The sequence below is a fragment of the Eublepharis macularius genome, chromosome 2 (assembly GCF_028583425.1).
Source record: "Eublepharis macularius isolate TG4126 chromosome 2, MPM_Emac_v1.0, whole genome shotgun sequence".
Taxonomy (NCBI): Eukaryota; Metazoa; Chordata; class Lepidosauria; order Squamata; family Eublepharidae; genus Eublepharis; species Eublepharis macularius.
In genome coordinates this window covers 84,294,221-84,316,399 of record NC_072791.1, presented here as the reverse complement: position 1 = coordinate 84,316,399, position 22,179 = coordinate 84,294,221, and the positions used below count along the sequence as shown (strand labels likewise).

Sequence of the window (22,179 nt, the reverse complement as noted above, 5' to 3'; positions counted from 1 at the left end):
TGCTGCACCAGGGACCGATTCTCCATCCCAATCCGGACTAGATGTGTCTGACCGCCTGGAAATTGAGAGGCTGTCTTTATCCAAACTAGGGTACTCCATGCAAGTGGTTCAAACTATGCTTTCTTCCAGAAAGAAGTCAACCACAAGAATCTACAATACCGCCTGGAAAGCCTTTGTTAGATGGGCAAAGAGGAAAAAGACTGACCATTTGCATCCGCAACTGAATTCAGTTCTGGCATTTCTTCAGGAAGGCCTAGGTTCGGGACTGAAACCAGCCACTTTGCGAAGACAGGTAGCAGCGTTATCGTCAGTACTATCTCTGCCAGATGGACTCAGTTTATCTAAGCACCCTCACATACATCGTTTCCTGTGAGGAGCTGCCCTGCTGAGCCCTCCAACAATACATCGTTTTCCCACGTGGAGGCTACACGTGGTTCTTTCAGCGCTGACCAAGGCACCGTTCGAACCACTACGAGAGGTACCCTTAAAATGGCTAAAGCTAAAGACTTTTTCTGATGGCCATCACCTCTGCCAGAAGGATTTCCGAACTTGGGGCCCTCTCTATTAAACCTGGACATTGTGAATTTCATAGAGACAAGGTGGTCTTGCGCACGGACCCCACCTTTCTGCCCAAAAATATTTCGTCTTTCCACAGATCACAAGAGATCAACTTGCCATCTTTTTGTCCCAATCCTTCTCACCCCAAGGAGAGAGAGAGGCACACCTTAGACGTGAAGCGCGCCATTAAGGTTTATTTGGCCAGGACTGAACCTGTAAGGAAGTCAGACTTCCTGTTCATCAATGCATCCCCACCGAACGTGGGAAAGAGAATGTCCAAGTCCACTATTGGTAGAAGCATTCGGACTTGCATCATGGAGGCCTACAAAGCCTGCAAACGGGACGTCCCTCAAGGGATTACTGCACACTCAATCAGAAGTGCGGCAACCAACGCTGCTCTACATAACAATGCCTCAGTGGAAGAAATTTGCAGAGTGGCCACATGGTCCTCTATCTCCACCCTCGTCAGGCATTACAAGTTAAACCTCTACGACTTGGCAGACGCCGCATTCGGCAGAAGGGTGTTGCAACACGTGATGCAGGACGAGAACCTCGACCCACCCTATAGAACATAACTGCTTTGGGAGCACCCAGGATGTCCTCCGCCTCAGAGGGAGAACGGACCTTTGGACACTTACCGTGAAGGGTCCTTCTCCTCTGAGGACCAGGAGGACATATTGCCCTCCCAGGGTTCTCGTATTCTCTCTGTCTCTATTCTTCTGATTGTATCACTCTGATTTTTATCTCTGATAGAACAGCCGCAATCATCTGGGGAAGGGGTAGAACGGGTGAGCCATCCTGGCTGGAAAGGCCACTATCCTCCCCAAGCTTTAATGGGGTGGGGGGCACCAGTGGGCATGCCTGGCTTACCTGTGCTGCCCTACCCAAGCCTCAGTGGGGTGGGAGGGGGTGCAGCAGTGCACCTGCCTGGCTCACCAGCGCTGCCCTCCTCAAGCCTTGATGGGGTGAGGAGATGGAGGCAGGAATGCCTGGCTCGCCTCCGCTGCCCTCCTCAAGCCCCGAACGCACTGGCCCAATTTCCACCCGTTTGAGGCTGAATCGGGCCAGTGCGGGGTGCAGGAATGCTGCCAGTGCAACACAGCGGGCCCTGGAGGGCTCCTGCTCACCCTACCAGCCCAATTTCTGCCTGTTTGAGGCCCTGCCAGAGCTCGTTGTATTGTTAAACACCACAGACTTTGTTGCTAGTCTCCCATTCGTGGTACCACAAAATGATTATAAAGAAAAGGAGGTTTTCCGAATGGTAATCTGTGAAGTTAGACAACTTAATCTTCTTCCCTTCTGTTGTCCTTTTCTCTTTGGAAGAGCTTGTAGCAGTGGTCAGAATGAACTGAGTAGAAAGGTGCTCATCTTTCCCATTAGAGTAGATTGTGATGAATATATATTAATCTGGTGATCCTTGACTGTGTATTTTGACTTTGATAGTGTCTTTATGAAGAACACAGTACTTATTGATTTACTTTATTTTCATGCTTGGGTGACAAGAAGAATCTTTTTTTATTTTGTTTTGACTGTGAACTCTCTGAGAGCCAAGGCTGTAGGAGTGTCTGGTTGTTACGGAGTGCCATGAAAGATCTGAAATAATCTGTGTAATGAAAAATTGTATGAAGTGGTGATCTGAACTGAGGGGGGATGACGCATTAGAAAGAAGGCATGGGCCAAGGAAGAGGACATTATAAAATCTTTGCCATTATTCTTTGTATATATGTTCTCATTCTTGTCAGTATTTTAAACATGCCTTTCTTGAACCCAGTCAGTTAATGCTGGAATACTTTTTGGTCTGGATTATTTCCCCTTTTTGCTAGACAGGTTTAAGCAGGAATAGTGAACACCATCAGGTCTCTTCTGTTTTTTGAGATTTATTTATTGTCATTTATAATCTGCCTTTCTCACTTGAGATTCAAGGCAGATTACATAGTGTGAGATTAGCACAGTCAATATCCAGGACATTTCAATAAACAATGCCATAGGGTAAATAACTGCAAGTTCACAAAGACACAACATTGGCAAAAATCCAAAGCCTTTATGTCTCACAGTTGCATCTCTTGCAGCAAGTTGCAATAATGTAATGTCTTATAGGGGGGGGGGAGTTTTGAGGACCCCTTTTTTCCTAGAGCTCTAGAATTTTATGGATTCTTTCTGCACCAGTGTAGAATCTCTGTATATGTGACTACGTAGATGTTTATTTGAACATGTTATGTTTAAACAGTAATGTTGGTTGAGCAAATATCACAAAGTTGAAGCTAAGCCCTTTTGTATGTCTCTTTTTTTCACCTCCAGTTAGCTAGGCGAGGAATGAAGGTGGCTCTTATCAGCAGATCTCAAGAGAAACTGGATCAGGTTGCCAGTGAAATAAGTGAGTGATTTTCATTGTATTTCTAGATAAGTTGAGAAAAACTCCAATAAGATAGCTGATGTTAACTGCTTAAACATTAACTAGATTTTTAAAATGCTTGTTATTCATATTTCCTAGAAGTCTTTAACAGTGTTGTCCATTGGCTGACCACAACGTTTTAAATCACTTCCACTAAGCCACAAAACTGAGAGAGCACTGTAACAATGAGTATGAAATAACAGGAGAACTTAATACAGCTACATAACAGAGCCTATGAATTCTTTCTGTACTGGTCTGTAAGTGAATCTGGCCACTTTAAACATACTAAATACTTTTAGTATACTCCTCTGACATGAGTTAACAATTATCTGAGTAGCTTCTTTCTTGGTAAATCTTCGATAAAGACAGCACAATAAATAGTGACAAATCTAAACCACAAAAATGAAAGTGCGTGTGTAAGCATCACTCTTACAAGTAACTTCTTATATTTGCTCTTCTAAAAATTGGCTTAGTACAGTTTGAGAATATAGGACCATGAATATCCTATGAGGGGAAAGGAGGAAAGAAGCAACTTTAATTTTGTGAGATATTTTGAAAGCAGTTCACAACAGCTATCTTGCCTTGATCTTCTGTATATAACAGCTTCCTTCTAAATGTTGTTCCCAAGTTTTGTTTTACTAAGAATGGTGAGTACTACCCAGATGTTGGTCTAATGAATAATACTTAAAGTTACAACAGGTGAAACAAAAATTTAATACATACCTGGAAATGGGCACAGTTAAACATTTGAGTCTTTGTTCTGTTTAATGGGAAGGTTTTTAAAAACAAAAAAGTGGAGATCTGCAAGGACTTGCAGGGGATATCTAATTTTTCTCACCTCCATCACGTCCTCTTCCCTTGCCCCTTATAGCCTCATCCCCTTTTCCTGCTTCCTTCTCACTCACCTTTATATGTCCCCCTGCTTTCTCCTCCCCTAGCAGCCTTTTTCCTATGGCCTAGTTGTGTGGTGCCACCTGGGCCGGGCCCGGTTACATGGTGAGGAATCTGCAAGGACTTGCTGGGGCGACACGTTTCCTTGTATCCCCTTCCTCACACTATTTCCTCTTTCCCTCCTCCTGGCTGCCTCCATATGCTCACCTTTTCGTACAGCCTTCTCTTCAAACCCAATAAACAGTTTCCTTTTTCTTTCTACACCTTCATTTATATTTCTTAATATACTTCATTTATATACTGCATTTTTCTACAATGGGCACCTAAAGCAACTCACATCGTTCTCCTTGTCTCCAATTATCCTCACAACAACCTTGAGAGGTTGGTTAGGCTGTGCGCATGACTGGATCAAAGTCACCAAGTGAGTTTCCACTGCAGAGTGGTTTTTTGAAACTGGGTCTCCCACATCCTACTCTGAAACTCTAACTGCTATACAACACTGGCTTTGGTTTGGGGTAAGGGGGGATTACAGTTGAACAGTAGCCATTAGTTGGGGCTGGGTGAGGCATGCAAGTCTTGTGGTATCAGGTTGTCCAGTGGTTGCTTCTGGGCCTGGCCTCGAGTCCTCTTTCAAAGGCCAAAACAGCCCTGGAAAGGGCCTGGCCCACTCCCTGCCTTTTACTGACAGAAATCAAGTCTGGAATACTGGCTGAATTGTTATGGTTGTCATGTAACAGTCACTGAGGGCATCTGGTTAAAGCTACAAGGCACTCCTTTTATCATTTTTGGGTGTTTAAAACACCTCCCAATGTTTTTTTTTTTTTTAGTCTTCAGTTTTTTCTGCAAACGGATCATTTTTCAGGTGTGTAGAAGATCTGTCTTGTCCATTCATCATGGCTCCAGTCTCCTGATTTAAGTATCCTCAGGTCTTTGCCACTTTGCTTTTAGTATGTAAGAAGTCTTGAGCTTTGCAGTGTCTGATTATTTCTTTTGGGCTTTTCATCTGATTTGCCTTCTGCCCTTTTTTTTTTTTAGCATAAATGTATATTTATAAAGATTTGAGTATAGGGTACATTTTGACAGACAGTGTCAGACTATAGAATCCCAGTTATCTGAGTTCGTCTCCCCCCTTCTGCAAGAAGCACAAGGTCTCTTGATTCCAAAAGGGTTATTGAAAGACTATGCTCAGGATACAGGTGTCCATAATCCAAAGGTTGATGAGGCCCTTGGCTGAACGAAAGCTTTGTTGAGAATGGCATGTAAAATGAAAGTTACAACACTTCAAACACCCATTCTCAGCCTCCCCCCTAGTCCTGTCTGCGAAGGCATGAAAAGACGAGGACATCAAGGTCGTTGGCTGGACTGGATAGATAAGGCTCTTCGCTCCCATGGATATGAGCGGTCTGGAGACACCTGGGCCTAGAGGGAGGAAAACTAGACAACTACTGATTATCATACAAGTTAACATGGCGTTACTCTGGCTAGAGAATTGACATCCTGACATTCTGCCTCCCTTAAGACCCCCCTTCACCCTCCAGCTCCTACTTTCTCAGGGTATTTCTTATGAAACTTAGCAATCAGTTTTGGGGCGTTTACATAGGAGGCCTCCACCCACTCTCTGAACCCCTCCTCAAAGTCTCTCCACCTGACCAGGTAAAAGATCTTGTGCTTCCGTTTTGAGTCCAAAATCTCCTCTATTTCATAATGTATTTGGCCATCTACAAGGGTAGGGTGGGGCACCGGTTTTTCAGGATGCCAGTCATCTGGGAGAGGTGCTTTCTTGAGGAGACTGACATGAAAAGTAGCGTGAACCTGACGGAGATTCTTTGGCAATTCTAATTCCACAGTTACGTTGTTGATTACCCTTTTTATTGGGAAGGGCCCCAGGTACTTTAGTCCTAGTTTTTTCTGGATTGCTCTGTCTTGAAGTTTTTGGTGGAAACATATACTTTGTCTCCAGGGTGCAATTCTCGTTGCTCCACACGATGGCGATCAGCATACTTTTTGTAGTCTGCTTTAGCTTTGAGTAAAGTTTATTGGATTACAGTCCATTGTTCAGTGAGGGAAGTCCACCATTCACCCAGATCTCCGGATTTCTTAGATTCTGGGCTGGTCTCGAAGAGAAAGGCTAAACCTTCGTATCAGTGTACAATCTTGAACGGGGTCTCACCGGTTGAGCTGTGGACCGAGTTGTTATAAGCGTATTTGGCAAAATGGAGAAATTGAGTCCAGTTATCCTGTTGGAAATTAATAGAACATCTGAGAAACTGTTCCAATATTTGATTAATCCTTTCCGACTGCCCGTCGCTCTCGCGATGGTAGGCGGAGCTTAATCCTTGTTCAATTCCTGCTACTTGTAAAAGCTCCCGCCAGAAGTTGGCAACGAACTGTACTCCTCGATCTGATATTACCTTAGCAGGGAAAGAGTGAAGCCTTACAATGTGTTTCATAAACAAATTAGCAAGTTTCTTTGCCGTCAGCACTGTTGTGCAGGGGATAAAGTGGGCTTGTTTGGAGAACAGGTCTACCACCACTAATATACATGTGCAACCTTTCAAGGGGGGGTAGATCTGTGATAAAGTCCATAGAAATTACTTTCCAGGGCCGGGAAGGGGTTTCTAGTAGTTGCAGAAGTCCTGGGGTTTTTCCCCTTCTTGGTTTGGCCATTATGCAAGTGGGGCAGGAAGCCACATATTGGGAGACATCTTTTCTAATGCTGGGCCACCAGAATTGCCTTTGTATGAGATGCAGAGTTTTTAAGTACCCGAAATGGCCTGCAGTTTTGGCATCGTGACATTGTTGCAAAACCTCCTTCCTCAGGCTAGTCGGGATGTAAAGTTTGTCGCCTTTTAGCCATTCCCCGGTTGCCGTTTGTGTCATTTTCTCTGTGGGCACTTCCTCCCCCTCTTTTTCCACCTTGCTTTTCACTTTTGCTTTCCACCCCTCGAGGCTTTCCTGCTTTCCCATTTGCTCTTTGGTTGCCTGACTGTGGGTAGTTACTACGCCTCCTAATTGGTTAGGAGAGAAGACCGTGTCAATAGTCTTCTCCCTCTTGCTCTGATCTTGGCGCATGCGCGAGAGAGCGTCCGCAATGAAGTTTGAGTTGCCGGGCAAGAAATTTAAAGTGATACTGAATTTTGAGAAGAACTCTGCCCAACGGAGCTGTTTGGCATTAAGGCTCCGGGGAGCGCGACACGCTTCTAGGTTTTTATGATCCGTCCAAACTTGGAAGGGGTGACGTGCCCCCTCCAGCCAGTGGCGCCAAACTGCAAACGCTTCCTTTTCCCACACACTCCAATTCCTTTCCGCTTCTGTGAATTTTCTGGACAGGTAAGCACATGGCCGTATTTTGTTATTGTCCCCCTTTTGCAACAGGCCCCCCCCAATGGCTGAGTCACTGGCATCCACCTGTACTATAAAGGCTCGGTTTTCATTGGGGTGTTGTAAGACTGGCTCTGAAGTAAATTGGGTTTTCAGTTTTTCAAACGCTAGCTGGCATTCTGGCCCCCAATCTATCTTAGCCATGGGTTTGGCGGCTTGGTCTCCCTTCTCTTTCGTTTTTAGCAGGTCCGTTAAAGGGAGAGCAATTTGGGCAAAACCTTCTATGAACGGTCTGTAGAAATTCGCAAAAACTAGGAAAGATTGCAATTGCTTCCGCGTTGAAGGCGCTTGCTATTCCTGCACTGCTTTAATTTTAGCAGGATCCATTTTTAGTCCCTGCCCTGAGATACGATAGCCCAAGTAATCCAACTCTGTTTTATGGAACTCACATTTGGACAATTTGATTGGTAGCTTGTGGCGCGTAAGGGCTGCCAACACTTTCCGGACCAGTTTTACATGCGATTCTTTATTTTCTGAATAAATTAAGATGTCATCAAGGTAAACAACCACCCCTTTAGAGAGAAATTCATGCAACACTTCATTGATCATCGTCATGTAAACCGAAGGGGTCCCTTTTAAGCCGAAAGGCATTACGAGATATTCATATTGGCCTAGGGGGGTGTTGAACGTGGTTTTCCATTCATCCCCTTCCCTATTCTTACATGAAAGTAAGCATCTTTGAGATCTGATTTCGAGAAAATCTTACCCTGCGCCACCACACTGAGGAGATCTCGAATCAATGGGATAGGGTAGGCGTTGGACGTAGATACTGCATTGATGCCCCGAAAATCTGTGCAAAGTCTGAGTCCCCCATCCTTCTTCACAAATAACACCGGGGCAGCATGCGGGGAACTGGCAGGACGAATGAAACCTCTTTCCAAGTTTTTATCTATAAATTTTCTGAGTTCTTGCCATTCCGCTGGACTCATAGAATATAATTTTCCCTTTGGGAGCTTTTTGCCCGGAACTAATTCAATGGCACAGTCAGTATTGCGGTAGGGGAGGCAGTTCATCAGCCTCTTCTTCACTAAATGCCCGGGGCCATATCCCGGTACTCCAGGGGAATTAGACTTAGCTCCTCGGCCGTAAGAAGGGCGACTTCTAGATTAGCCAGAGCTTCCTCTCCCCATTGGGGTCTCCAGTGATGCTTCTGGCAGTTTTCTTGGTCAAAGACTATCATCCCTTTTGCCCAGTTGATGTAGGGGTTGTGATACAGCCATCGACTGCCTAGAATGAGCGGGTACTTGGCCACTTGGCTGACAACGTAGGGGCGACTTTCCCAATGCTTGCCTATCCCGGTGGGTACTAATTCCATTTCCAGAACAGCTGGGTTCATGTTGGAACCATCCATTTGCTCAAAGATTATAGGGGGCTCTAGGGCGTGGGTTTCCAACCCTAAACCATTTACTAGCGCCGGAGCAATAATGTCCCGCGAGGACCCAGAGTCTATTAAACCTTGTACTCGCACATGTGTCCCCCTCTTTGGGTTAACTAGATTTACGGGGATGAATAATATGGCCCCTTGTTCTCTCACCTCCTTCGGGGTGGGTTTCTCTTTGATCTGCCGTGGGGGCCTCGTTACGACTGATCCTCCTAGTTTCCCGGCTGCACAGCAGAGCATTCGGCACCTTGGATCTGGACCTCCAACTCTGTTAGAACTTCCTCGGCCTCCAGTCCTGTTTCGGGACGCTCTCTCTTGGCTTGCCCTCTACCCCTACTGGCCCGGGGCGCTGGAATCGGTTTGGTTGATGGGACCTGGGGGGTTTGTGCTCGAAGGGGGCATTGTGCGGCGAAATGTCCACTGCTACTGCATTGCAAACATATTCCTTCTCTCCATCTCGTCTTTCTGGCCCCCCTCATTGCGGTGGCGCCCCATCCTCTTCCCGGGGTTTGACGGGGATGGCGAGAACCCGTGGCCTGCTGTTGCTCAACCAGGCGGACTACCTGGGTGCGGTTTTCCACCTCACACGCCAGTTGAATCCAGCCTAGGAGCGTTGGAGGGTCATCCTGCATTAGCGCCTGGTCGAACAGTCTAGGGTTCATTCCATTCCAGAATAGTTCCACTTTCACCCCCTCCTCGTAATGCGGGCACTTCGCAGCTAATTGTCAGAATTTGGCTGCATACTCTGTCACCGACTGTGATCCTTGTCGAATGGTGCGGAGCTTGGTGCGGGCCCGCTTGCTTTCCAGCAGGTCTTCGTACTGTGCTCTCAGCGCTGCAATGAAGGCTTGTAAATTTCCTAGCTCCGGAGCCCCCATATTGTAGAGAGTCACATACCACTCTGCCGCTATCCCCTCCAAGCGGGCCGCTAAGTGGGCTACTCGGCTTTTCTCCGTAGGGAACAGGTGTCCCCACTGATTGAAGAATTGCAAGGCCTGCACTACAAAAAATCCCAGCTTACGTGGCTCTCTGTTAAACGTAGCTTCCAGCTTTATCCATCCTAGGGGCAGCTCCGCCCCCCCCCCATGGCTAGCGCTCCGAGGGGTTGGGCTGGTTGGCGAGGTGGCAGTTGTGGCACCGGGCCCCGATCCCGTGGCGGAGCGGGCTGGTGCGGTTGGAAGGGCGCTTCCGCTCTCGGCGCGGGTCTCTGCGGCAATCCCTGGGCCCCAGGTCGTGGCTGGGGCTGAGGTTGAGGTCTGAGTGGGGCTTGAGGCCGGGGCCCTGGGAGTCCTCGGAGGGCCGGTACCAGCGGCCCCACTCCCCCGGGTGGAAGTTGAGCCCTTGGCTGCTGCTGGCGATGCGCAGGAAGTCGAGGGGCTGGTTGCGCTGGGTGCAGTGGGGCGAGGGCCTGCTGGTGCAGCTGGTGCTACAGCTCCCGCCAGAATTATTGGTCCATCCAGCGCTGGAACTGCTGGGCCTGCGGGCAGAATTGCAGGGCTTGCCGGCCCGGCAGGAACTACTGGTGCGGGGGCAGCAGGAGCGACGAGGCCAGGCGGAGGGGGCAATGGAATGGGCGCCTGCAGGGCGGGTGGCGGGATGGGTACCAGCGGGGCCGGCAGGGCGAGGAGCGGGCGGGGAGCCGCTGGTGCCCCGGTGGTCACCGGACCAGCCGCATCGGCAGGGCCTTGAGGGCCCGTCGTCCCTGCGGCTTCTCCCTGTGTCGCGTTCACATCCCTAGGCCCCTGGACCATCAGACCTATGAGATCGGTGGCCTGCGCCAGGTCTTCACGCATCGCTTCCATTTGCGCCTCCAATGCCCGGTAGTGGGCTTCCTCCTGACCTCTCAGATCTTCTTCAGCATCCCATCCTGCTTGCTGGAGCAAACTCTCCTCCCAAGTTCGTTGCCCACACTCAGCCCACTCCACCTCTTCTTCTGTAAAGCTGGTGCCCGCAACCTGCGGGCCCATTGTAGCAAGAGTACCGGAGGCGGGTGGGCCAGGCATCTCCGAAGTGCCTGCGACCCAGCCTTTGATGATTCCCATCACAGCGAGCATTTCGTATTGCAGCACTTGGGCCTGATTTTGGAGAGCACTCCAACACTCCTCACCCACCGGGGCCCCTAAGTCACTGCCCCAGGTTCCGACCGAACCTACATCGGCATAGTCCCAGCTCATTAGCTCCGTTAGGGGTGCATTCCAATCCTGGAAACTACCCCCCTCTCCAGGCGGGGAACACTCCACCAAACAACCCGCAGCCTCATCCCAGCGGTATTGAGGAAGGGTGCTGATTCTCGCAGCTCCCGTGGTGAAAGTGGATGCCTCGCCAGTTTCCCAAACCGGAGTTTCATTTGTCCCCAGGTATTCCGACACTAGGGCTAGACTCGTGTCAATCATGGAGCGGGAAAACATGGTTCCACGATGTCTTTCCCTGCTGCCTCGGGGTCACGACCCCACTACTGAGGGTCAGTTAATGTTTTGCAGCCTTTGGGGCAGTAAGAAAGAAGAGACACTATTTTTAACAGTACATTGAAATAAATCAAGGTAGGTTTGGATTTGGTTGAAAAACCTTTTCAGCTCTGAAAGCTGACATTCTCAGCTTGTCAACATAGGTAACACAGGGTTGTATCCAACAAGTGTTCTTCCCTTGAATTTTTGTCAGCTGCCCAGTCCCACTGCTGATCCCCACATTGTGTGCTGTTCCTGGGGGCATAGTGGCCTGCAGTTGAAACAGGTAGGCAGGAGTGTTCTGTTTCATGAACAGAGCTCATGGATGGTTCTGTACAGCTTATAATATGATACTTGATGGAACTTTATTGTGGCCCAGTAGGACTACTCATGATTAAATGATTAATTTATGATTTACTTGCAAGGCTGTTTTGGGATCCAGATCAGCAGTTTTAATTTGATAGCAACCTGCTTATGCTAATAGTCCTAAAAACATTGATATAGGCACATTCTTAAGCATGTTTATTTAGTAAAAGCAGTGGAAGAGGGCAGTTGGCACCACCCATACCACCTCATCTTATGAAGGGAAATGCTTCTGCTCAAGTGATGGGCACTTTAGATTGAGTTGCCTGTATATAAATGTTCCATTGTGAGTTGCCTGTGCATAAGGGTTCTGTTTAATTCTTTCATACCAATTTAAGAATTACAGCCACTGTATTAAATTTGAACCTGGGTTCAAATATCATGCTATTTAATTTCATATCTAAATCATTAATTTTTCAATTCAGCTGCCCTCCATAAAAATGCATAATTAATCTAATAACTGTAAAAGAACTTATATAATAAGCACTTCTAGTATTAGACTGGGCACAAGCTTCAGTGCTCCCTGGAATGTAGTTGGCAGGCAACTGACATGCTAGCTAGTTCACGTCAAGCTTAGATTATTGTTTAAAATCTGAGTCTCCACCAGGAAATATTTTAACTCTGCGGTAATTAGCTTTGTAAGTTGCACAGTAAGAGCAAATATCAGCATTAAAATTAAAACATCAAAATCATACACATTATATGAACAGATCTGTGAATAATTTTTAAAACTAATAGGATTTATTTTGTTTGAAATCTATTAGTCGTAATGGCAACTTCATCTACACAAGAACTTTAATTTTACAAGTACCTTTAAGTTTATTTTGAGGAATAGGTGCCTGTTATGGTGAGGAATAGGTGCCCATCTGATAAATGGATGGAGGGATTCTATAGTCACACTTGCAGATATGCTTTACTGAATTGCCTGGGGATTTTAACTGCTGTTAAAAATCTTTGGCTCCCTGCTTTCTCTGCCAATACATGATAAATAAGGTTCTGCCTATCCATGTTTTTATAAATAATATTTTAGTTTAACTGTATCCTCCATAACATCTCTTCCTCCTCCGTTTTCCATCCTGTTACAACTTTTGAGCCTTGTCCCTATCCTAAAATTCAAAAGTGACTTGTCTGGATGGTTGTATACACATGAAGCTGCCATATACTGAATCAAACTATTGATTGAATCAAACTATTGGTATTCTCTGCTCAGTCTGGCAGGAGCTCTCATGTAAAGAGGTCTTTCATGTTACCTACTGCCTGACCCTTTTAACTAGAAATGTCAGAGACTGTGCGTGGGACATTCTGCATACCAAACAGATACTCTACTATTGAGCCATGGCTGCTCCTCTGTTTGCAGTCAAGAGGATCAAATGATTTCTTGGTACTCTGATATAACTGTATAGTTTTATGGATTGTGTAACCATGTTTGGCTGACTGAAAATTGTATATCAAACTGAAGGATCAACTGGTACATTACTTTGCAGATGTACGCTCTGCTGAGTCAGGGTACTATTTGAAATAAAGTTTGGAGAGAGTTCCTAATTCATTTATGAAATTGTCTTTCTTACTATAAACACGTTAAGCTCCTGCTCTGAAAGTCTGTCTTTGTATCTTTGCTCTTCTCATCTCTGCTGTCTTTCCTTTGCACAAGTTCAAATGCTGTTGCATTCTGTTCCATTGTTCCACTCTCCCTATACACCATACCTTCTGCCATGCTTTTTAAATGGCAGACCTCCACCCCCCAGCAAGCTCCTACCCTTTCCTAGAGATCCCTTGTCCAATAGCCTGTTCTTCCGTACGGGCTTCATGAAGTTCAGGTAAGTGCTTTAAGTGATATAACAGAAGAGGAGAGGAACTAGGCAAAGGGTCGTTTAAACTCAATTTTCAGTCAGCCAAACATGGTTACACTATCCATAAAACCATACAGTTACATCAGAGTACCAAGAAATCATTTGATCCTCTTGACTGCAAACAGAGGAGCAGCCATGGCTCAATAGTAGAGTATCTGCAACATACTGGCATGTATCAAACCACACAAGTTGTGGTGATGATGGCATTTCCATTTGTGGAAGAAGGGAAGGCAATTTCTGGTGTCTTCCCCCCCCCCCCATGTAGACCCCCACTTTGTCCCTTGTACTGTTTCTGAGGGTTCTCTAGACACAGAAACAAAATTTTGGGGGGTTCAGTAGGCTTCCAGCAAGAGGGGAAAGTGGGTCTATAGACGGTTTGGTGCCGCTCACTGCTCATTTGACCATTTGAATAAGGCTTACCTATTGAATGCAAATGTGTTATATGCTTTTGATATCATAATTTAAAGAATTATTATTTATTAAATGGGGAAATAACTGTTTAAAATGCTAAATGGGTTTTAAAATGTAATCCCAAAAGAGTATATTGCATCTAGCCTTGGAACTGAGTTTGGCAATTCACTATGCAGTGCAATCCGTACAGGAACCTCTGGGCAGGTGTCTGCCTTTCAATGAGACTAAAAATAGCATTCATTATCATAAGCATGAAGAACACACGCAGACACTAGCAGCATCATGACAATCTTGTGGGAGAACTTTAAAATGAACACAGTATTCTTCTTCCCAGTGCCAAATTAATCAAACTGATGCAAGCTATTTTAATGAAATCTACATTCTTACCTATCACATTCAAATTGCAATGAGGGCTTTCCATGTCACCGTTTCAGTGGTGTGGAAAGGGAAAAGACATGTTTAAATATCCTTTAATTCAGGTAAAGCTTAACTTCATCAGTTTTAGCTTCCCTGAAAGAATGAAATGCAAAATACAAATGTGGTACTACTGTTTTTAAGCAGGGCTGCTTGTCTAGGAAAGTACTACTCTGTATAGCTGAAGGTTATCTTTGAGATCATTGACGATACTTAGCATCAGTGGATGGGTGGAACACAGCTCCCCACCCTTGAGCTTTCTGGAGTGATTTAAGAAGGTAGAGGGATAGTATAGCAGCTGCAGGTGGGACTCTACAGCAAATTTTCAAAATGCATCTATTCAGAAAGTCTCTGATCATGACTGTTACCCTAAGGTTTTAATACTGTTATAGTTTTAAGTGATTTTATCACTATTATTATTTGTTTGTTGCTAGCCACTTTGAGTTTTTTTTCTGAACAGAAATATTTATTTAATTAATGTTTATTTAATAACTCTAATAGAACTGATCTGGTTTGTGTATCCTTCCATATAAATAAATACAAAATATTGGCTTAGGGGCAATGAACCCCAACCATGTGTATACTAAGTTTGAACTGGCAATGATTAACTCAGGAAGGAGGTTGCTCTTTGAAAATACTGGCTTGTTAAGTGACAGCAATTTTTTTTAAAAAAGGCAGATTCCATGCAGGGGATTATTAGAAAAGGAATTGAAAATAAAAATGGCAAGTTGTCATAGTGCCTTTATTATAAACCTATAGAGTGACCCCACTTGAATATGGTATATAGTTCTGGTCACTTTACCTTTAAAAAGAAAAAGGATATCATAAAGCTGGGAAAGATGGAGGAAACTATGACCAGGTAGTTGAAGCAACATCCCTATGAAGAAAAGAGTGTATTTGTGTGTGGGGGGGGGGTTGGGGGTTGGTGTTCTTTAGGAAAAAAGGTAGACATTAGTAAAACACTCTTGTACAGCCTGCCAAAAGTCTCCAAAATGTCCCTCCCCCACCCTGCAAAAGAGAAACAACTCTCACAGAGCTGACTTCCCTGGCACAAAACTTCCATCAACAAACTGTAACCACCAATGTGCCCGTGACATGTAGATGACTCTTAGCAGACACCCAACAACTGCTACCAACCATGTTGCTGAGATGGCAAAATGATGGAGCAGGAGCAATCCATCAACAAAATAACCTTTCCTCTTCTCTGAGGTGCCAGACATGCCAAGTTCTGCTGTGCTTCCTCCAGCAACCTCAACAGTTAAGCAGTGACAACCAGGAACTGGAGCAGGCAAATCCAGGGATCGTTTGGCAAATGCAGTGGGGATGGTAATGGTGGGAGAGCAGGTAGGGAAGAGCGGCACACAAAGGACCACCCCACACCTAAATACATGATTGTCTGCCCCTCAACACCACGCTTACATATAATGCATTTTGCAAGCAATTGTATCTGCCCTAGTAGCGCTACCTTCAAAAGTCTGTTATAGAATCATACAGTTGGAAGGGACCTCCAGGATCATCAAGTCCAACCTCCTGCACGCTACAGGAATTTCACAGCTACCCCTCCCACCATACCCTCAGTGACCCCTGCTCCATGCCCAAAAGATAGCAAAACCTCCAGGATACCTAGTCAAACTGGGTTGGAGAAAATTGCTTCCTGACACCAAAGTGGCAATCGTCATTACCCAAGGCATGTAAGAAGAGGCCACAAGAACTGAGTACTGATGTAACTCTTCCTGCTCTCCTCCTTATGATTGGCCTGGGTTCACAGAATCAGCATTGCTGTCAGATGGCCATCTGGTCTCTGCTTAAAAAGCTCCAAAGGACAGTCCACCACCTCCTGAGATAGTCAGGAACAACTGTCAGGAAGTTTTTCCTAATGTTTAGCTGAAAACTCTTGATTTAATTTCAACCCGTTGGTTCTGGTCTAACCATCTGGGGCAACGGAAAACAACTTTGCACCATCCTCTGTATGACAGCAAGTACTTAAAGATGGTTATCCGGTCATCCAGAGGCACTCATAAAAGGTAAGTATGAAAACCCTTGATGGATTCAAGAGCAGAAACAGCTTTTAAGGTTGGTTCTGCAAGTCTCTTCCCTCAGTGTGAGGAAACCCAGGTTTAGATCTTTACCTGGATGCTCAATGGAGCTCTACTCAATTTGGCGATAGGGTTTCATTTATGACAGGGCAGGTTAAGTACCCCCCTTTCCCCCAAGCAGATTCAAAATTTCTTTCTGTTGGAGACCCTAATGTTTCAAAAAATATTAACCCTGGCTCCCTCCAGATAAACACTATCCTTTTCTTTTAGTCTGAAATAAAGTTTCCTCATAATCACTGAGAAGGAAAGTCTGAGGTAAAATAAACAGCAAATAAAAAAAGCAGAGAAGTTATGCTCCTCCACTTACCTTTCAAGACTATTCTGGGATTAAAAGGGACAGAAAAATGACATACCTGAGACCCTTGATGTCTGTCTATGTCATTAGCAGTCATTCAGCTAACAAAGCAGGGACAGGGATGCTGGGAAGGAAGGCCAGGGCAAAGTGCTGAATGATGGACACCCCCCCCCCAAATATATCCATCGAATATGGTATTCAAAGAAGTACTTTAATTTTAAAAAATACAAACTGTTACAAGCAACACTGGAAAATACAGAAACTCTCATCTTCAAAAGTCACGCACACATAAACGCACAACACTGGCTAAAAATAAATAAATTCTTCTGAATACATTCTGTGTACTGTATCTCTTCACAAGTATTAAGTACATTTACTAACTACAAAACGTGTGCTGTAGTTCGGGAGGCAAAACTTACTAAAAAAAACAAATCCTTTAACACAAACTGCCATGTTTTGTTACGGTCCTGCACTAGTTCCTATCTCAAATTGTGCTTTTACATCTGAATACTTTAGATGCATGCAGGGCTAGGAGAAATATGTAAGAAGATGAGGGTCATCTCTGCCTCTTCATCTGCCCTCTTTCTTCTGTTTACATAGTGTCAAAAAGATACCCTTGCACACCTAAATTCCAAACTGTACCTTTCAAGCAGTGCTGCCAGACAGCCTAGTTTGAACTGTAGCAAAGAAGTAGCAGTGGGGACAAGGTCCACAATTCTTGCTACTTGTTTCAAATTCCACCCCCACCCCTGTGATGTATCTCTGTGCTGATCTGTTCATGGCTTCAGAATTGCAGAAATACCCATATTTTGCTAGTTGTCAATTCAAATTGGCTTAATAGGCTGAACTAATAGGTTATATGTTGGTTGTTGCTATCCACAATATGGTTTAGAGAAGGAAGGAAGGGGTTTTCCAGTGGTTAGAGTGAAGCACTATTTCACTAAATTAAAATTTCTTGTGTATCTCTTCATGTGGGTATTGGCTCCAGTAATTGCTGTCAGTAAACTGTTGCATTTTCTTCTTCTCCTTTTAATTACATTGTTTAGCAACTGGAGCAGGTTATTTCCACTGTTCTGCTAGTGGTAAACTTCAAGGGTTTTGTGCACTTGATTGCAAAATTATTTTTTTGACATACTAAACCAAGGTCCCTTTAAGTCCCATAGTGTACAAGACACTCCATTATATTATATTCAGTAGTGAAACTTGCTACAGGATTTCCCCCCTCATTTTTTAAAATACAAGCCGCTGATAAATATGTTAATAATACATGGTAAAAATACCTATGTGGCTATGGGTATTAGCCACACAATGTCATCATTAAATTACATTAATAATTAAAAGTATAAATCTTCAGTATAAAAGAAATGAGAGAGCTTGAAATGGTACTAGTTACATTTCTCTGCTAATACAGTGACCGCAAGATTTCAAACACAAATGTGTAGCAATAGAGCAGATGTAGCTAAAAATAGCATGCCTCCACCTCCCTCCACAGAGATGTTGAACTTGATTTTCTTCTGACGTGATCACAAGACCACTGCTGCAGTAGGGGCTTAATGCTATTTACGTCATTATTTTGCATAGGAGCATATCCCTGGGGATTTTTAAACAATGCAGCTGTTTTTGAAAGATGAAGTAGGAAACAAACACTTGCATCTGCTGTTGGGGGGGAAGGGGGAGAAAGTAGCAAGCAACTAACTGAATACAGTTAGGTTCATGATTCTGCATGAATGGACAATGGCTTTTTTCAACGGGAGAAAAAAATCATAAATACGGCTGCTACTTATTTTTATGAATGAGTTGCTTTCAAGCTAGTGTCTATTTCTCTAGATTATTTAAAACATAATTTCCCCACCAAGCTGCTAGTAAAACAATTGAACAATTTAGGGTACAAAATGGTTGCATTTGTTTTAGTTTGAAGTTCTGCCATTTTTAATTGATTTGTCTAGTTCCTCCTCATACCCTGTCCAAAAAAGGGAATTTTAATAATGAGAACACATTCTGTGTGTCATGTTACAGTGCCAAATAACCAGATTTCTTGCACTGAAATCCCCTGTATACAAAGCACCCATCATATGAAGGTTCTTCCAAATTATTCCATATGGTGAATGTAGCGAGCAGCTTCTGTGGCCTGGTTCACACAAAATGGTCACCATGTAGAGACCATCTGACATTGTATACATGTATTATCAGCAGCTACCTTTAGCAAGCTGTTAGGATGCAATAGTTTGCATACAGATTCTTTGTACTATTGGAAAAACATCCCTGGCAGATACATATACATCTTTTTGGCAGATACGTGCATAGTTACTGTGCATGAGCTGTTGTTTGCCTCATGGAGCAGCTCCTGTGAGATGCCGTTTCAGAGTGATCTTCAGTTAATGGATGCATTTTCAACACCTCAACAAATGGGTTTGCATTAATAGAGCATAAGCAAGAAGACAAGTTCCAGCAATAGGTGAAGGTAATGAGGAAGAAGTATGTGCAACTAAACTTGCATCTGTTGAAGTTTAGACTTCAAGCGGCTACACTGATCGAAATCAATATCCAAAACTTAAGTCATGTTAGGATAAAACAAAATGTATATGCTTAGTTTTAGTAGGGATGAAGACTAAGAGATTGAACGGAAGGCTGCACAAAAGAATTAGGCTTTTGTGGATGTTTTGAAAGAATAGAAGCAGTACCATACCTATGCTGGGGATTTCTAGGAATAAAGAAGGATAAAGGGAAATGAATGAAATAATTATCACTGTGATAAGGCAGGTGAATTATTTTGGTGGCAGTTGTTGGTGGCAAGATATGGCAGATCACCCTTTCTTTGCTGCCACTCACCATAAACCTCCCTTCACAAGTTTGAGGGTTTTCCACGCTGTAAGGGGCAGTCCCCACACGCCTCCTGTCTAACCTCTAATTTTCCTCATAGGGTTCTCTCTCTCCTTTCCCAGAGGCTCTACCAGACAGGTGGTCTGTTCCCACCATTTACTTTCCCTCACTCAGCTGCTGCCCAGATCTGTTGGGGAAAGGGAGCATTACATTCTCTTGTATAAGCTGCCACCTTTTAGATTAATTATATTGGCCCATTTGTCATGACCAGTGTCTGAGGCTTGTGTGTGTATTTAAATTACCCTCAGCCAACAATTTTAAGCCAGCCAATTTTGTTAAACAAAACAAAAATAAACTTTATTTACAAGAACGTAGTAGTGAATGACTTTACACTCACAAATATACTGGAGTCAAAGAGGAATGTTTCAATGTTAACAGTACAGGTTTGTAATCAGCCAGCAAATATGTCTGTTGCCTTGTTTCAGCAGCTCCCAAAGCCTTCTTCCTTTCTTTCATTCTCTCTCCAAAGGACTCTGTCACTAGCCTAGCATTCTGCCCTCTCTCATTGGTTGTTTCTCAGGCGTGGCGGAGCTGGGACCAGTCCTGTCTGTCACACTAGAGGACTGAAGCATAACAATGGAAAGCCAGAAATGAAGATGAACAGAATTTGGACTATTTAATAAACTCCCCAAGAGCTTATACAACAGTACATTTGTTAGTCTTTAGAAACAGAATTGTAAACCTTTGCTACAGCATACCAACATGGAAGGAACACATGAAATGCCATGTTTTTGCATCTCACTGAAAGAGTTAACTGCTGAGTGAAGAATATAAAGTTAAAGCTATTTTTTAAGTTGGTAATTTTGTATTTGGGACATAACTCTCTCCCCAGAAGTCTAAAAAGTTCTGTATGTACAGCTTCTTGCATGTTGTAGTAACAGAAATTTTCTGCAGTGCTTTGGGGTCAGTATGTGTACAGTGCTTTCATTTGCTCTTTTATTGCAATGGATATCAATAATGCCTTAGTTTTAACCTTAATTTTAAAAATAAAGTTGTTATATAGAAGGGGAAGGATAAACCAATGTGGCACAGCTGACCTATTATGCTTGAATATATGAAGTATATATTTTTTTATTTACTTTCCATTTCTATTCTGCCCTCCCTGACTAGCAAACTCAGGGCAGATTACAATCAGCAAAACAACACACTACAACTTACATTTTACAATTTTAAAACAACCATATAAAACAGTGCAATATAAATACTTAAAAAGGTACAAAAAAGCAGCGCAGGAATAGTCAGTTGATCAATCAGTCTGCCAACTGCTCCACCATATTAAAATTACTTGTGTGGTTGGTTAAAACAGTTTGATGGCAGATGCCTTTAGTAGGGAGGGTGTTCACCTCTATTTGGCTGGTAGGGTCCCAGCTCAGCCCCAGCCGTACACCTGGCAGAACAGCTCTGTCTTGCAGGCCTGGTGGAAGGGCCCTGGTCTTGTTGGACAGAGCGTTCCATCAGGTTGGAGTTAGGACCGAAAAGGCCCTGGCTCTCGTCGAGGCTAAGCGGGCCTCTCTGGGGCCAGGGACCACTAACAGTTGTTTGGCACCTGATCTAAGCATCCTAAAGTGGCACAAGTTGGCTAAAACACTTTTATGATAACATGTAACCCCACTGATGGTAGAAAATTCATATAAGCTGTAGACATCTGAGCCATTTTCTGATAGTGAGTGCATGCAATGATGGTATATTTGATAACATGAGACAAAATTTTCTGTGTTTATTGCTTTTTTCTCCTTTTGTTTCAGGTGAGAAGTTCAAAGTAGAAACAAAAACTATTGTTGCCGACTTTGAAGATCGAGAAGCTATTTATGATAAGATAAAAGAGGAATTGGAAGGTCTTGAGATTGGTATCCTAGGTTTGTATCTTGGTTTACTGAGTCTTTGCTGTTATGTTCTAGAAAAAAATGAAAAGGTAAAATTAAACATTTCTTAATGTCCTCTTGTTGAAATTAAGTTTGGTAGTTCATACTGCTGTCATTCAGAAATGAAAAAAATTGTTCTCTCTGGCTACAGTTGCTTAGAAAGATAATGTGGATCTCAGTCTACACTGTCTCTCAGCATTGTAGCCTAGGGTCTCTCTGGAATCTAAACAGAAAATTATTAAAACTTAATGATGAAGAGCTTGGGCATCAAATCAGTTTTTACATTGGAATCACCCACTGCAGAAATGCAGTTACTTGAGGATAAGACTAGTCAGGATTGCCCAGCTGGAAAAGCTCCAGAGGGTCAGACCAGAACCCATGAATTAAAATTAAACCAAAAACATTATGGGCTAAACATTAGGAAGAACTTCCTGATGGTTAGAGCGGTTAACCAGTGGAATAGGGTTCCTTGGGAGGTGGTAGGTTCTCCTTTGAAAGGTTTTAAGCAGAGGCTAGACAGCCATCTGTCAGCCATCTAGCTTCTGCTAGCCTCTGATTCTGTGAGCCAGTATGAGCTTAAGCAGGTTGTAGGAGTGAGGGCAGGAAGGGATGAGTCAGTGCTCGGCTGTTGTAGCCCTTTCTTATATGCCCAGCATAATGCCAGTTATTACTTTGGGGGCAGGAAAGAGTTGTCCGCTAGACCAGATTGGCCAGGGATCCTGGAGTTCTTTGCCTTTTTCTGGACATTGAGCAGGGGTCATTAGACGGTTATGGGTTAGCTGTGAATTTCCTGCATTGTACAGGGGGTTGGATTATATGATACATGGGGTCCCTTCCAGCTCTGTGATTCTAAACCTTGCCAGCTATCTTTCTATGCAATGGGAGGCTGTGCTAAGTTTCCATGGCAGTATTTGTATGCAATTTAGAGTTTTGGATATATAATTTCATTGAAAAATAAGCT

The 22,179-nt window shown here is 44.0% G+C and overlaps 1 protein-coding gene across 1 annotated transcript in view; it reads left to right on the top strand.

Moving 5' to 3' along the window:
- The window catches only part of HSD17B12 (hydroxysteroid 17-beta dehydrogenase 12), a 108,828-nt gene that overhangs the window by 45,713 nt on the left and 40,936 nt on the right, over positions 1 to 22,179 (top strand). The window contains exons 3-4 of the mRNA XM_054970500.1: positions 2,857 to 2,932; positions 21,102 to 21,212. Of these exons, the coding sequence (XP_054826475.1) occupies positions 2,857 to 2,932; positions 21,102 to 21,212 (187 nt within the window). The remainder of the gene's footprint in view (positions 1 to 2,856; positions 2,933 to 21,101; positions 21,213 to 22,179) is intronic.